The 15334-nt window shown below is 37.3% G+C and overlaps 1 protein-coding gene across 1 annotated transcript in view; it reads left to right on the top strand.

Annotated features, from left to right (window-relative positions):
- Nucleotides 1-14569, top strand: part of LOC145323138 (uncharacterized) — a 41338-nt gene extending 26769 nt beyond the window's left edge. The window contains exons 12-20 of the mRNA XM_080165527.1: nt 8765-8853; nt 9216-9301; nt 9776-9872; nt 10117-10181; nt 10667-10746; nt 12853-12910; nt 13296-13414; nt 13812-13869; nt 14454-14569. Of these exons, the coding sequence (XP_080021653.1) occupies nt 8765-8853; nt 9216-9301; nt 9776-9872; nt 10117-10181; nt 10667-10746; nt 12853-12910; nt 13296-13414; nt 13812-13869; nt 14454-14569 (768 nt within the window). The remainder of the gene's footprint in view (nt 1-8764; nt 8854-9215; nt 9302-9775; nt 9873-10116; nt 10182-10666; nt 10747-12852; nt 12911-13295; nt 13415-13811; nt 13870-14453) is intronic.
- Nucleotides 14570-15334: the final 765 nt, after the last annotated feature.

Consider the following 15334-nt stretch of genomic DNA (forward strand, 5'->3'; position numbering starts at 1 on the left):
ATTTTTCTCCTCCCTTTTTACCCTTTAGAAAACACGAGTTCTTAGATGCTAAGGGCGCCACTACTATCTATAATACAAAGTAGAACGATGTCTGTCTGTCTGTCTGTCTGTCCGTCTGTCTGTCCGTCTGAAGCTTAAGATCTCAGTAACCACTGAACCGATTGGGCTCTACTCTTCAGGGAATATACCTACTGGTCCTGTGATGGTTTTAAGCTATTTTCTTGGGGGGTGGGAAACCCCTAACCCCCCCAAAAAATGAAAAATACCCCCTCCCAATATAACCTATCCTAAAATAAACTATCAAAAGCCATTTAGGATATACTTTTCATTAACTATTAGGAGACCAAACGAGGAACATAAAATATATTACACCTCAAGGATCGAGTCACACTATGACTTTTTTTAGGGGGGGGGCGGGGATTACTCCCTCCCCCCCCAAAAAAAAATTTTCAGTAAAATTTTTTTTAAGAACATTCAATTTGGGGGGGGGTAAAAGTAAAAAAAATTTTTTTAAAGAACATTTATTTTGGGGGGGGTAATTACCTCCCCCAAAATGGTTTGGGGGGGGTAAATACCCCCCCCAAAATCGTTGGGGGTGCCTACGGCACCCCCAAGGTAGGGGTAATTTTTTTTTGGGGGGGGTATTGTTCACAAAATTTTGGGGGTGCCTAAGGCACCCCCAAAATCGTTTGGGGGTGCCAAATGGCCCATTACCCCCCCCCTTGGACGCCTATGTCTTGAACGTACCATGAGCGGTCTTCAACAGCTGGATGTGTTAATCCAAGATGATAATAACCTAAAAGATTTTTATAGTGACATTATCACGGCACGAAAGAACTATAGTGAGTTAAAACTTACATTAAATGCCATAGATGAGCTAAGAGCGATAAACAATGAGGTCTTAGTTCTTGGTGATGATCTCGCAGCTCACAAAAACAGTTTGCAACAACGTTGTATGCAGATAGTGAAAGTTATTAAAGGTGATTACATACCTCTACCAACTAAAATTATCAGTGATATGACTAAACTGATGGAGACGCTGGCAAAGGCTAAGCAAGAGCCTGTTACGCCAGTCTCGGGTGCCTCGGTAGATCCTATGCTGCCGTCATTTGGCGCTCAATCGTTTGCTGCCAGTCCGATGTTCTCGCCTCATGGGTACATGCCACGCCTAGACGAGAAACTCCTTCCCAGCTTCGATGGGCAAGAATCTTCTTATGCGCAATTTAAGGAGAATTTCCAGAAGCTTACTACTGGATATGAGCCCAGCTACCTGCAGATGGTGTTAAGTAAGTAATGAGTGAACGAGTAATGAAGGATAAACCGTTGAGGCTGCAGTTGCAACAGATTGCCATGCATTGCATGCAGCGCAATGGACGTATTTGGACCAACAGTTCAAATCTAGAACCAGACAGATGTTGTGTATTTTCAACAACTGGGACAAGAAAGGTAAATTGTCCGAGAGCGGCCAGATTGTCAGCGCTCTTGCCGAGTTCTCAGGTGCCATCAACCAGCTCGAGCAGATGACCAAGGCTGATGGTAAGGACGCAGTTTCTACAAGCCAATGGCTCACAGTTTTATTGTTGGAGATGTTATCTAAGAAACTGCCAAAAGAGTTTCAGGATAAACTCGACCTTGCACTCGGGAGCATGGACGTTCCCGATGTGCCTAAGCTGCTGGATATACTAGAGCAGCAGCGTGGCGCATTATTGATGCGCAGCAGCCACGGCTTGGACACGCCTTCCAAGAAGAAAGGTAATCCTGCCGCAGCTGCGGCCGCCGTAGGTAAACCTGGTACACCTAGCAAGTTCAAGAAGAAGCAGTCCTGTCCGTCAGACGGCTGCAGTGGAGATCATTTTTTGTTTAAATGTTCGAAGTTTACAACCATGTCTGTTCCAGAACGGAAAGAGTTTGTAATGAAAATCGGCGGGTGCCTCTTGTGTCTTAACAAGGGGCAACGCGCCTCAGAGTGTCCGCGTGCTGAGAAGCTTGGAGGCTGCAGGATCAACAATTGTGGACAGAAACATAACTCCCTCCTCCATGAGTCCGTCGCCCAGGTTTCAGCTGTTTATGAAGCGCCATTTTTGGGTGAGAATAATTATATGTTGATGCTCCAGAAGCTGGACGCGCTGGATGTCTACAAGAGGAAGGTGCCTGTGTCCGGGATGTGGGACACAGGTGCCAACCTCACCATGGTTACACAGTCTATTGCCAAGAAGTTGCAGTTGCCCTCTACTGGACGTGTAGCTACTATTTCAATGGCTGATGGCAAAGTTCAGTCATGCCCAACAGTTAAACTCTGCCTGGTTGACCGTAACAAGAACAAGCATGTTATGGAGGCAGCTGTTGTTCACACAATTGGACACACAGATGGGCTGCGCAGCATGGACCATGTCGCCGCAGCTGCTCTGTTTGATATGAGGCCACAGGATTTTTCATTGGTCAATGGACCACTTGATATTCTCTTAGGGCATGTCACGCCCACAAAGTTTCCAGCGGCGGATAAACTCATCGGCGAGTCAAGATTATACCGCAGCATTTTTGGCACAGGTTTCCTTGTTGTTTCTGCCGATGGAAAGCCTGTTAGTAAGCCAGTTGTTTGTAACGGCTTACTAACGATAAAAAACGGCGAATACGACGTATTCTGTAAGGTGTTCAAGGAGGCGGTGTCCCGTGGTGTGTACGTCAAAGCCACGCCACAAGACTTAGCATATGAAGGTCCAGTTTATTTTAATTCATTAGTGACGGCCTTCAAGGATAGCATTTCTACCCTCTTGAGAATCTGCGCAAACTCTAGCTTGACCTGCAATGGAACAAGTTTAAATCATATTATGATGGACGGCCCACAACCTACCTACACTTTGTTTCACAATCTTATTCGGTTCAGAAGTTACAAGTGTGCCTGTGTTTGTGATGTCTGTAAATTTTACAATTCTTTGGCGGCCACATATGAAGATTCGCAGCTGAAGAGAGTGTGGTTTGCAGAGGATGAACATGCCAACCCCGAAGTTTACTTGACCAAAAAAGTTAACTTCGGGGAGAAATTGGCAGGCGATTTCGCCGTCACAGCCCTGAGACTTACAGCACAGATTTTTGGAGGGCGCAGCCGCCAAGATGTTCATGATGTTTATGGATCTGAATACGTAAAGGGAGCAGAGGTAGTTGCAAAGCAGGACCTGTGGAGAAGTGAGCAACAACCTACCGGTTCCAAGTTTGTACTGCATCAGGATGCTCCAGCTATCAAGCTGGAGCAGTGTACCTACATTGATGACCATACAGGCGGCCATAATAGCAAGCCAGAAGCCGTCAAAATGGTCGAAGAGTTGAAGGAAATGATTGAACCTGGCAACTTCAGCTTTAAATCAGTTATTTATTCTGGAGATGATATTGATCCTGTTAAGGTACTGGGCATTCAATGGGCCCCCAGAGAAGATGTTCTTACTTGGTGAACCTGCTCGGGTGAATCATGGCGCCAAGATAAAGGGCCGAAAATTGCTGGAGGACCTTGATCTGTTAGATTTATGGAGAGCCATGCCAGAATGTGTAACGAAGAGAGAGATTTGGCAGGTCGTACAGCAATTGTATGATCCTCTCGGCCTCATGTGCCCACTACTCCTGAAGTCCAAGCTTATACTTCGGGAGGTTTGCATTAGTGGCGTATCATGGGATGAGCATGTTCCTGCCAAGCTGAGAGATGATTTTGTTGACAGTTTGGCCGACAGAGCCAAGCTTGGAAAAGTGCCATTTCAACGTTCTTTAGTTCCTGATTAGCCACTGGGGCTCCCAACCATCATTGGTTTTTCTGATGCTTCAAGTTCAGCCTACGCAGCCATCATCTACCTACGTTGGCCAACGGCCAGAGGCTTCGAAGTGATTTTATGCAGTGGCAAGAGTCGTGTGGCTCCTGTTAAGATTGAGTCTATTCCAAGACTTGAGTTGTTGTCATGCTTATTAATGGCAAGATTGGCGGACGCAATTGTCCGAGCCCTGCCGTTTGCGGTAGCAGGCAAGATGTTTTTTAGCGACAGCACCTGCGCTATATCGCAAATTGTGTCTGAATCTGTGATGTTAAACATATTTAACAGTCATCGTGTGAGTGAGATCCAACAGATGACCAGCCCAGAGGATTGGCGCTGGCTTCCTACAGATCAGAACATTGCAGATCTTGCCACCAGAGGTGCCTGTACCATTCAAGATGTTTCACCAGGATCCAGGTATCAGGATGGGCCTGAATGGCTACGCCTGGAGCAGGACCAGTGGCCTGTAAAGACGGCGGGTGAAGTAAATCACCCCATCCCAGAGGCTGAGATGAATCAGCGCATGGTCCGATTGAAGTGTATGGCCGTCCAGGTAGTAGATACTGATTTCTGGAGAACTTTAGCACGAGGTACCTACAGGCAGGCACGTAAAACTATGCAGGCGGTGATCAGAGCTGCCAACTGTTTTAAGTTGTTGCTTGTTAAGAAACGAGTTCCGGCCAGGCAAGAGCTGATGAATGATTCGGTTCCAGCCGGACAAGAGCCGACGGGAGTTTCGGTTCCGGCTGGACAAGAGCCGATCAGTGTTACGGTTCCAGCTGGACAAGAGCCGACGGGAGTTTCGGTTCCAGCTGGACAAGAGCCGCTAGTTGATTCCAAGTTTTATGGCAATCACACTTTTTCAATTACCTACCTAGATGTGGTGTGTGATTTATTCCTAGCATCATACAACCAGGAGAAGGAGATGATTATGGAGGCTGAAGGTAAATTTGATAGTCTTCAACCTTATTATCACGAGACAGAGGTGTACTGGCCTATCGTTGGTAATAATGGCTATTATCCTGTTCGTAAATTCAGAGTCCTCAAGATGAAGTCCCGTGGGGACGAGGCCTTGGAGGCAGCAGCTGAAGGAAAGAAGAAGCTGTTCAAGGATTCCCCTGGCCTTATTTTGATTGATCGTCACAATAACTTGGCCAGACTGTTCCTGCAGCAGGCCCACGATGAACTTGGCCATGCCGGTCATAGAAAAACTTTGGTACAGAGTCGCAGGTATGCTTGGATATCACGTGGCCGCCAAGAAGCTATGAAGGTTGTCAAATCATGTTCCAGTTGTTGTCTAGAGTATGCACGTCGTTCAGCCCCAACTATGGCAGACGTCCTGCCCGACAGGTTAGAATCTTCAGTTCCATTCTTCCATGTTCATCTTGACCTTGCAGGCCCGATGGAAGTTACAAGGCCTGGAGTCCGCACCAGGAAGAATCCAGCCAAGTACAAGGTATGGTTGTTAATTGCTTGTTGTCGTTTTACACAAGCAGTGTTTATTGAAGTTCTGCTGGATTACAGTACTGAGGCTGTCATTATTGGCCTCAGAAAGCTTCAAGCATTCTACAATATGCCCAGAGTCGTAACTACAGATCGCGGCACCAATTTTCTTGGCTCAAAAAGAATACTTGATGAAGTTATGAAGAAGTCTGATGTGAGTTTTGAGTGGCACCTTGTACCGACTGGCGCTTATTCGTATGTTGGAAGTGTTGAGCGCCAGGTTGCCATGGTCAAGCGTGTCCTCAATAAAAAGTTGTGTGGAGCTGTTGTCAATCACAATGAGTTGTTGCTGCTGACGGCTGAAACTGCTAGAGTTTTAAACTCTAAACCCTTGAGTTATGCTACACAAGGGAATGATGTGTAACACATGGAGAATTATTTCTCCTGCTGATTTGTTGGGTGGCAGAGCTAACGACGGGATTTGCTCGTTCGAGACCGGTTCCAGAGATAGAATTACACGCCGTTTAAGCCATCTGGAGGAGCTGACTAGACAGTTCCATGAAGTCTACAAGCAGCAGCTGCTGCCTGAGCTATTGCGCACGGTAAAGTGGAGACGCAATCAAGTTCCGCTGAGCGTTGGAGATATTGTTCTTGTTGACGGGTGCACCAACTTGGTTAAGAAGTATCGCCTCGGCAGAGTTCAAGACGTACGTGGCGGTGGCTGTACAGTTGTTGCCCGTTTCAAATTGTCCGATGATGTTGAAGCCACGGATAACGAGATTTCTGCAAGACGATTGTTGAAAGTAAACCTACCCCAAGATGATTCCCAAGACGATTAAGTATTTTTATTAGTATCGTTCTTTTCGCGTATATTTTTTAACTTTCAACAATTGCATATTTTTTAAATTTATAATTGACGCAAATTTCCTTACAATTTCGTTTAAAATTATAAATGAGCTCAAATTTTTATTTCCAACGCATAAAACTAAAGTTTTTATCTGAATACATAAGTTTTCTTTACGGATTTATTTGATCGGGACCTAGGATTTTTTCGCGTAAAAAATCTTAGGTACGTATTTTTTTAAATTTGGATGCGAAGCATTATTGTCGTTCCTTGTTTAACAAACATGAAATATGATATATATAGATAAGAATAAGAAATGAAACACATTTGATCATTTTAAAAAATATCTTTTTATATTACATGCATTACAAAATAATTTAGTATTAACTATATATTAAGATTATTATCTTTTATTTTCGTTCTGAAGATTACCTAAAAAAAAAAAAAAAAAAAGCAGTAATTTTATGAACATAGCAGATGCACTAGATTTTGTTTTTTGAAGAATTTAGCCTAATAAGACCGCTATATAAAGCGTACGAGCTCTGTTTCCTCGGCTGCACTCTTTACATAACGGCAAAACTAAAGCTTAAGAAATATCTGATGATTTTAAAAAGATTCTTTCGTAGTTTCTTTGATTCCTTCTTTATTTGAAGATTTTAACTTTTGAACATTTTTCATTCTATCTTTTTCAGAAATGTTCCTGAATTGAGCCCTGCGCCAGGAATCCTGTTCACGGTTACACAAAAAGAAACAAAACATAACCATAAACAGGACTCGTCGCACGTGGCATTATTATAATTGTAGTGCGTCGGTTTGATCTGCAAGCTTTCGAGGTTCAGGTTGAACTGAGGCCCCAATTGCTCTTAATTTTAAAAAGACTGTATAAATAAGTACACGAAAAAGCTTATTATCTATTCAGCCAAAGAGAAATTGCCAAATAAACACTTTTTGAGACTTTTCTTTTACTTTGAGCTTAATTTAAGATTCGCATATGCAAAAATGCAATTTTAATTTCATTTTGATGTTTTATTGATGAATTAATACAGTTCTTTTATATGTTCTTAGATTTAAGGATATTTTATTTTGATGATATGTTTAGATTAAGGATAATTTTACTTTATTTGATTATTCTGTTTATCTAGATTTAAGGATTATTTTCTTATCTATCTTTTACATAAAGATTTGATCGAAGAAAGATTTTACGTATGCATTTTCACTTTTCTTTAACAAAAAAGATTTGTTTGAAAAGAGTTTTTTTTAGTAATTATTCTTCTTTTATTAAAAAGATTTGAATGAATTATTTGATAATTAATGCAGATTATGTTTAGCATTAAGGTTATTCTAACATTAAGAATATTATTATTATCATTATTAATGATTAGGTACCTAATTAAAGTTTGGGTACTTATTTTAAGTTATTATTATGTATTGCATTACATGGTCTAACAAATTCAAATAACTATTTGTTTATTTCGAAAAATTGTGAGGCCATGAGAATAAGTGTTATGAGTGAGTAGTGAATGTGTAAGCTTTCAATGAAGAATGTTTTATATCCTATTCCTTTATTCCTACATTTTTGTGGAATTGTGTCATTTTGTGTTAGTACGAGTATTCGTGAATATTAATACTAGCAAATTTGAGGCCAGAAGGCCAAAATTTAAAACTCTTGTGATTTATGTGGTTTTGAATTGTGACTTTTGTGGACACTGTCTGCACACAAAGTTGAAAATTTGAATGGTGTAATGTTCGATTCCCCACTTTCAGGCGGGTGTGTATTGGAAGTATAATAGTGTGATGCGTTTGTGAACTCGAACCTTTATCCTTTTGTTTTCCTTATCATTAATGGCAGTTTAGAAAGCGCCCAGATTCAAATTGAAAGTTCATAATTGGACGCGGCAATCAAAACAACGCTTGCGCTCAAACCAAAACAAAGCCAGCGTGGCCATCTTTAATCTATCTTTCAAAATGTGCGGAATATCTGTGTGATAAAAAACCATGTATAGTCAAAATTGTGGTGTTGTCCGTACTGAAAAATACCTTTGAGTGCTTCCCGGCTTTACAGGAACAAAAACTTTGGTAAGAATTCTTTCTTTAAGCATTTTTAATGGAATGGAGTGATTTTTTTAAGACGGCAAATTAATCTTTCATTTTTACTGAAATTAGACCAAGTAATTAATTTATTTTTGTATCAGAATATTTTAATAGTATTGATGATTTTGTTTATGAATTTCAAACTCGCATTTAATTTTGATTAATTTTAAGCAAAAAATAACCCTAGCCTTCTTATACATTTTAAAATATAATTTCGAAGTCACGCAACCTCTCATAATGAATATTTACTTTATTAAAAAAGACGATTGTTCCAAATAAGAAAAAGATTTATTCTCTTTTACAAGATTTACTTTATCATGTATTTAACATTTTAATATTTGATTATTAATTTTGTTATTTTCTATTTCAGCATGACCGTTTTCATACAATAAATTGTATTAGTAACTATGCTGGTTTTGATTCTTGTGGGAAGTAGCAGGTTTTGTACGTCTGTACGTAAAGATCTGGTAAACGGCCAGCCAAATGCCGTTGTACCGAAACACAGACACACATGCTGTTACTTCTATAAAAGGGTATAATTAATATTAGCATTTTGACCAATTTTAAAGTATATAGCATGATTCTATTTTAGGACAATGAAAGATTTTATAAACTTGGAGAATTATCTGGAAATTATGGACCTGGATGGCAGCTATACCTTCTTCCACTTAGAATGATGAAGTAACCATTAATTTCCTATGGATTAAATCTCAACTGTATATAGAGAATTAAGAGAAAAAAAATGATAGCGAAGTTACTCTGTATATATCACTTTGGCTGTCAGCTAGTCCGTAACGCTATTGGGGAAGTTTGATTTTCTTGGCAGCTGTTAAAGATAGACAGCTGAAATTTTAGTTAAGATTCCTATAACATATGATAATTAGTCTTTACAATGTATTGTCTGTCTATTTTAAGGTCATGAAAGACAAATTTAGTCTGGGCATTGGCCTATCATTGGTAATTTGTGTAGTATGACGTAATTTCTTAATTGGCACTTTAAAGAGCTTCCAGTTGAATTTAATATTTTATGTTTCCTGTTTTAGTCGTGATTTTTCCATTGTTATTGATGGAATAGTGGGTAGAAGCTATCTGAGTGATATTGGTCTTGATGGTATCAAATTGCTGGATGGTAAGATTTTCATTTATCCATCTCTCGAAAGCTCTGTATATCTATCTATCTTATGATATACCTTTTATCCAATTTACAGAAAGTACCTTGATGAGCACTGATAAACCCCTATTATTTTCAAAATAGATTTTTAAAAGGAGTTTTTTTTCGTTTATGTAAGGTTAAATTAGTTTAAATAAGGTTTTTTGAAAAGCACTTTGAATTAGAGCACCTATTTAAATGTTATTGAATTAAATTATAATTATATTTCTCGTATCTATTCGAATCCGGTGGATAGGAACAGGTTCTCATCCATACGCAAAAAACTATGTCTAGCATCGTATTATATCCAGCTTTCTACAAAATACAAAAATGTACAATTATAAGATTAAAACCAGTTTTTTTACTTTGAGTACCAGTATAATTGTATATTCTATATCCGCGGAAAGCCGTTTATAATACGATGGGAGAAATAACTATTATTAATTTATCTAGCTGAAAAATGTATGGAGGCAAATTTGCAGTACACGCCTCCCCGACCAATACCAGCAAAATCGTGGTCACCTGTCTCTTGTTGGGGCAGGTGTAATATGTAAGTAATATTAAAATAAAAATTTTTGGTTGAAAAGTTTAAACAATACTAAATTGCACCAACAAATAAAGATAAAAGGACTTTAGGTGTTTAAGTGTGTATTTCATTCTCCAAAGTTCACTGCATTTCATTCATATAAGACTTAAAAGGTAAAATGCTTTTTTAAAAAGATCTGCAACAAAATGAAGTATTTTTCACCTATATTATTACTGTATGACAGTTTCATGTAGTTTTTATTGTTCAGGTCAACAGACATTCTAGATATTATTGGAGGTTGGGATGAGGAAGAAACTTGTGCTTGTAAAACAGGTGACATTTTAGTTTTACCTAGTTAAACCTATGTCTTTGTGATGACTTGCAAATCAAATGTTTTTACAACTAGTGAATGAATAGATTAATAGAAACTTAAATTTACCCTTTACTTTCAATTTATATTTTTTTTAAACTAGGTAAAATAATTTTTTTAGCAGAAATTTTTTTTTGTTTTTTGAATGATGTCTCTTGGGGGGGTCCTCACACTAAAATTGTAATAAATCTTCTCAGAACCTTTGAAAGGCTTCACTGAAAAATGGAACCATTTTTACAAAGATCCTTTACTACACACACTAGACAGTCAAACATCCTGTTAATCTTATTATAATTTTAGGATATTATGCTATCCATTTTCTGGCTATCAGTTTACATTTTCATAAGGATAAATTATTTATCTATTTACGCACATGTATTACCTACTTTTTTGCTGTTCTAACTATCCTTCTATCAAGAATTCTAAACAATTATTTTTATATTTACAGGGTGTCTATCAGGCCCAGTATTTTGTTGTTCTGACTACCTCTCTGAATGTTCAGTAACCAAGATATCCACAGATTTTGAGGTAAATTATTTAAATCTAACTTCAATTGTAAAACATAACCTTATACTGCACAATCTTTGTTTTAAAATGTCAACATGTAATCTCTGGGCTAAAAAACTGGTTTTAATCTATTTTTATAACATTTGTACAACCGCGGAAAGCTGTTTATTATACGATGCAATTAATGACTATTCCAGTATGTCATCAAAACCGATTGATATCCGCTGGAATCATGTGTAGCTTCGTATTATAGAAATTTTTCCACAATTATTGAAGTAAAGCATCATAAAATCAATACAAGCTTTGTGCGCCCGGGCCTTCGGCCCCTGAGGGGCTAACAAAACTAGTTTTAATCTTCTAAATTATAAAATGAAACTGATGGTCAGTTGTTAATTAATACAAGTTTTTCTACAGTACAAAACCTTACATTTATACAGAAAAAATGTTTTTTTTTACATCCATTTATAAAAGTCTGTAAAATACAGGAAGGAAGGGACATAGATGGATAAACTATTATACATCTTTTCTCCCAGTACCCCTTTATATTTGTAGAAAGCAAACAAAGTAGAAATGTAATATGGTGCTTTCCATAAAGATTCTAGCAAGCACAGTAACCCACCCCCCCTTATTTTTGAAATAATACTTTCGAAAATTTGTTTTAAAATAATAGGGGTTGTGTTAAACTAGGCACTTTAAGATAAACCACTGATAATGTTATATTCCATTGTACTACCCCTTCATCCCTGGTAGAATTTGAAACCAAGATAATTAAAACATAAATACAACTTTTACAAAAGTTCTTTTTTATATTAAAAGTTTGGAATTTTGGCAGATTTCTTTATTTTTGAATAAGACTTTCATTAGCCCCCTGTTGTATTCTAACCTACTCTATACCAGCTTATACCAATAATTATCGAAATTAATTCGAATTGACGACCTTTCCATTTTCACCCCAAATATTATTTTAGATTTATTTCACTTGTTGGTTATACCTAATACCTGATTCTATACTCATTGGAAGCTGAGCTGGATCTTTAAATCATTTAATGGTGCGCCAAATCGAGGTGCGCCAAATTTCAGCCAATCACAGCGCTGCATTTCGTAAAATGCTGTGCTCTCATTGGTGGAAAGTTGGTTCACCCCGATTTGGCGCACCATTGAGATGATTTAAAGATCCAGCTCTGGATTGGTCATTGGGATGTAAATTACAGCAGTAACCAAAGTTTTAAACCAATTTATCTAATTCGTTGGCTCAAAAAACCTTGGATACACTTAATGAATTTTGATGGGATAGTTCGATAGTAGGAGTAACCAAACGTTTTAACCAATAAAATATTCTACAGAAGGGGTATTCATGTTTATCATCATTTGGAACGTATATTAATATATCCTTCATTGCCTTATCCCTTATTATCTATGCCTTTCCTAAAAAAAATCCTAGAAAAAAAGGGATAGGAGATTAATTTGTATGGAGCTTAAGGAATTGGACAATGGACAATAAATTTATATACATCCCCATATGAAGATAAACAAAATTATCTCATCTGTAGATTACCAATATTGGTTTGTTTACACAACTAGCTTGAAAGAAACCAATAATATTAATGAAAGTACCCAAAGTTTTCGAGACAACGTATAAGATAACATGTTCATAAAAAAAACTTTAGGTACCTGTGTAATTTTTGTATTAAGTTTTGCCATCCCTTGTTGATTATAAACTTGCAAATTAATGAATTGTGCCAACTTTTTACATAAGACCTCTAATCTATTAATGAATAGATAACCAATTAAGCAGTTGAATATGTAATGGGATATCTTAAAAGTTTTGAGAATAGTCCCTTCCGTGGCAACGCCCCTTAAGGGGCGATTCGTCGTATTTTTAAAATAGCTTTTGATAGGTTGTTTTAGGTTAGGTTAGGTTATATTAGGTTAGGTGATTGCCCCACAGGGTTAGGCAATTGGCCCCGAAGGGTTAGAGCCCCCCGCAGGCGCTAGAAATAAGAGAAAAACTACTGTGAAAAAAACGAAGAATCGCCCCTTAAGGAGCGTTGCCACGAAAGGGACTATACCCAAAGTTTAAAATTACGGACTAATGGACGTACGGACATTTATGGAAGTTATTTTCAGTATTCAAGCTTATTTCTGGTGTCAATAATCGGTATCCTGGCCTGTTTTATCATAATAGGTAAGTATCTTCTAAAACTTTAATTCATACAATTATAACTATTTAATCTACACCTCTCCCCACATGCACAATTATTTCGATTAATGAAAGGGGGTCGGAAAGGAATCTCAATGAACAAACAATTGTTGTACAATATTACACCAACGAAGAGGCTAAATTCTATGGTGAAAACGTTTCGACACTGTTACATTTCAACTTAGTTTTAATAAAAGTTCCTAAAGTTTTAAAGCCCTTTAATTGAAGATAGTGGAAAGATTATGGTACCCGTTAAATTTACAACCTAATGCCTTCTCCCTCCCTGGGTCCGAGAGGTTAAATAGTGTCAATATATTGTATAAAATCATTGAGTAACAAAAAGACATAGTAAAACCTTATTCCTACTTAGGTATCATGCTGCTTCTGGCTGGTGTGAAGCGTGGAACTACTCTACAGACCATCCCTTCTCCACCTCCACCGGGAGAGAGGCTCAGAGGGGATGGAGGGGAAATGGAACAAATTGTTCAGGTAGTGTTAAAAATCCACCACTTCATAAAATTTTACGCCAAATCCCCCAAGCTCTATTTTTCTAAAACTTTTTCGTTAGTCAGAAATGAGAGTGGCATGATGATACTCAAACTTCTGTTCCTTCTGTATATTACAAATATTGGTTGAAACGTATGAACACTCGTCTCAATTCACCAACCAATCATAATACAAGTCCTTAAAGTTGTAAAGTCAACGAATAAGAAACTTTTGGGGGACTAGTGTAATAAACAGACTAATGAAAGTACTCTCACTCCTTGTAAGAAAATACTGATATCAAAATATGTTAATCCTTAATCAAGCCTCATGGTAAAAAAGTTTGCTTTATTGGCAACAATTTTAGCATGCTATTGTACAATAATACTTTTTTTTGTTTAAGGATCTTGATATAGATCTAAGAAACCCAGAGGATGATTTACAATATGATCTTGATGTTCAGGAACTTAAATATATTTTCTTGTGGCTCATCTACTCTACACATTAGTTCTGGCAGTACTTTTTCTTTCTGTCTGAGTTATGACCATGATTAAAACCAAGAATTTGTAGTGTAGCAGCACGAATTCTGTGAACACGTACAGATAAACGAGTTTTAGAGAATCTTCACCTTGAAGTTACAAACACAGTAGGTTTCAAGTATTTAATCAACAAAAGTCAAATCAAATTTAGCAGATATTACACATCTTTATCAAGGAATATATGGGATAATAGGAAGCGCAGCTAACCTGGTCACTACGTATGCTCTGAAGTAAGACAACATTGGTTAACAATAGGTTGTGAAATAAAGTACGTTTGATTTGTTTGACATACGGACGGAAAACTCTGACAATGGAGTAGCTGAGAGTGCTACTTAAACAAGAGAATATTAGAAATAAATTAGGTTGGGTGAATTATGTTAACGTAACTGACGAACAGACTACCATACAAGCTGACATATTAACCAACAGACAGACTGTTTGACTTGGACAGTATCCAACAAAAAACAAACAAATTTTTTATTGAAAATAATTTAAGTATGCAACTAAGGAGATGAATAAGAAGTTTGAGGATCTAGAAAATGTTCCTGAAAATTCTGATAACCCAGGGATGGTTCCATTAAGGATATTTGTTTCAAGACTAAGCAAACCTCGTCATAACTAATAACAATACAAATCAATTCTCATGTGATGATAAACATACATTGGAAAACAGATAAATAGTATAGATGTATAATGTATATACAGACAACTACCTCCCTTCTTTTTTCGTCTGCTTCTAAATTATTTGCTGTTACTTGGCTGTGTTAATATAAGCGACACCATTGGTTGATTTTCAATGACCCCATAGAAAGGTTGCACAAGGCGGTTGCAATGGGGAGATACAGTTATTTAATCCTTTCTCACTCCAGTGTTTTACTCTAACCATTGTAATGCCTAAGCCCAAGAGGTATCCAAAATAAAGCTAATTAAGACACCAAGGGAGGGAGGAGACATTGCATTATAAATCATACTGATACCCAAATTTTTACAACCACGTTCTCTCTTTATTAGTTGTTTCAGTGTTCATACTTTTCAACCAATAATTTATCTGAAGGTTAATCTTATTATTCTAATTTTCCAAATCAATCCTTTTAATGAAACTATCATAACATTGATATAGAAAATGTTGCAAAGAAATGCAATGATAACCTAGAGGATCTTGAACAAATAGATTTCACCCTGTCTACTCCAGTGGCAGTTGAACAAGATTTGATGTAATATGAATAAAGAACATCTATTATCATCTGATTTTATTTTATTTTAATCATAGTATGTTTGTGTGGATTTATATTGGTAATAATACTGTTTTAAAAGAGGCTACATTCTAGTAAAAAATATAACATAACATATACAACATTTATTTTCTTTTTTTAGGGAAAGATTTTTA

The sequence above is a fragment of the Acartia tonsa genome, chromosome 6 (assembly GCF_053477335.1).
Source record: "Acartia tonsa isolate MP-2025a chromosome 6, ASM5347733v1, whole genome shotgun sequence".
NCBI lineage: Eukaryota > Metazoa > Arthropoda > Copepoda > Calanoida > Acartiidae > Acartia > Acartia tonsa.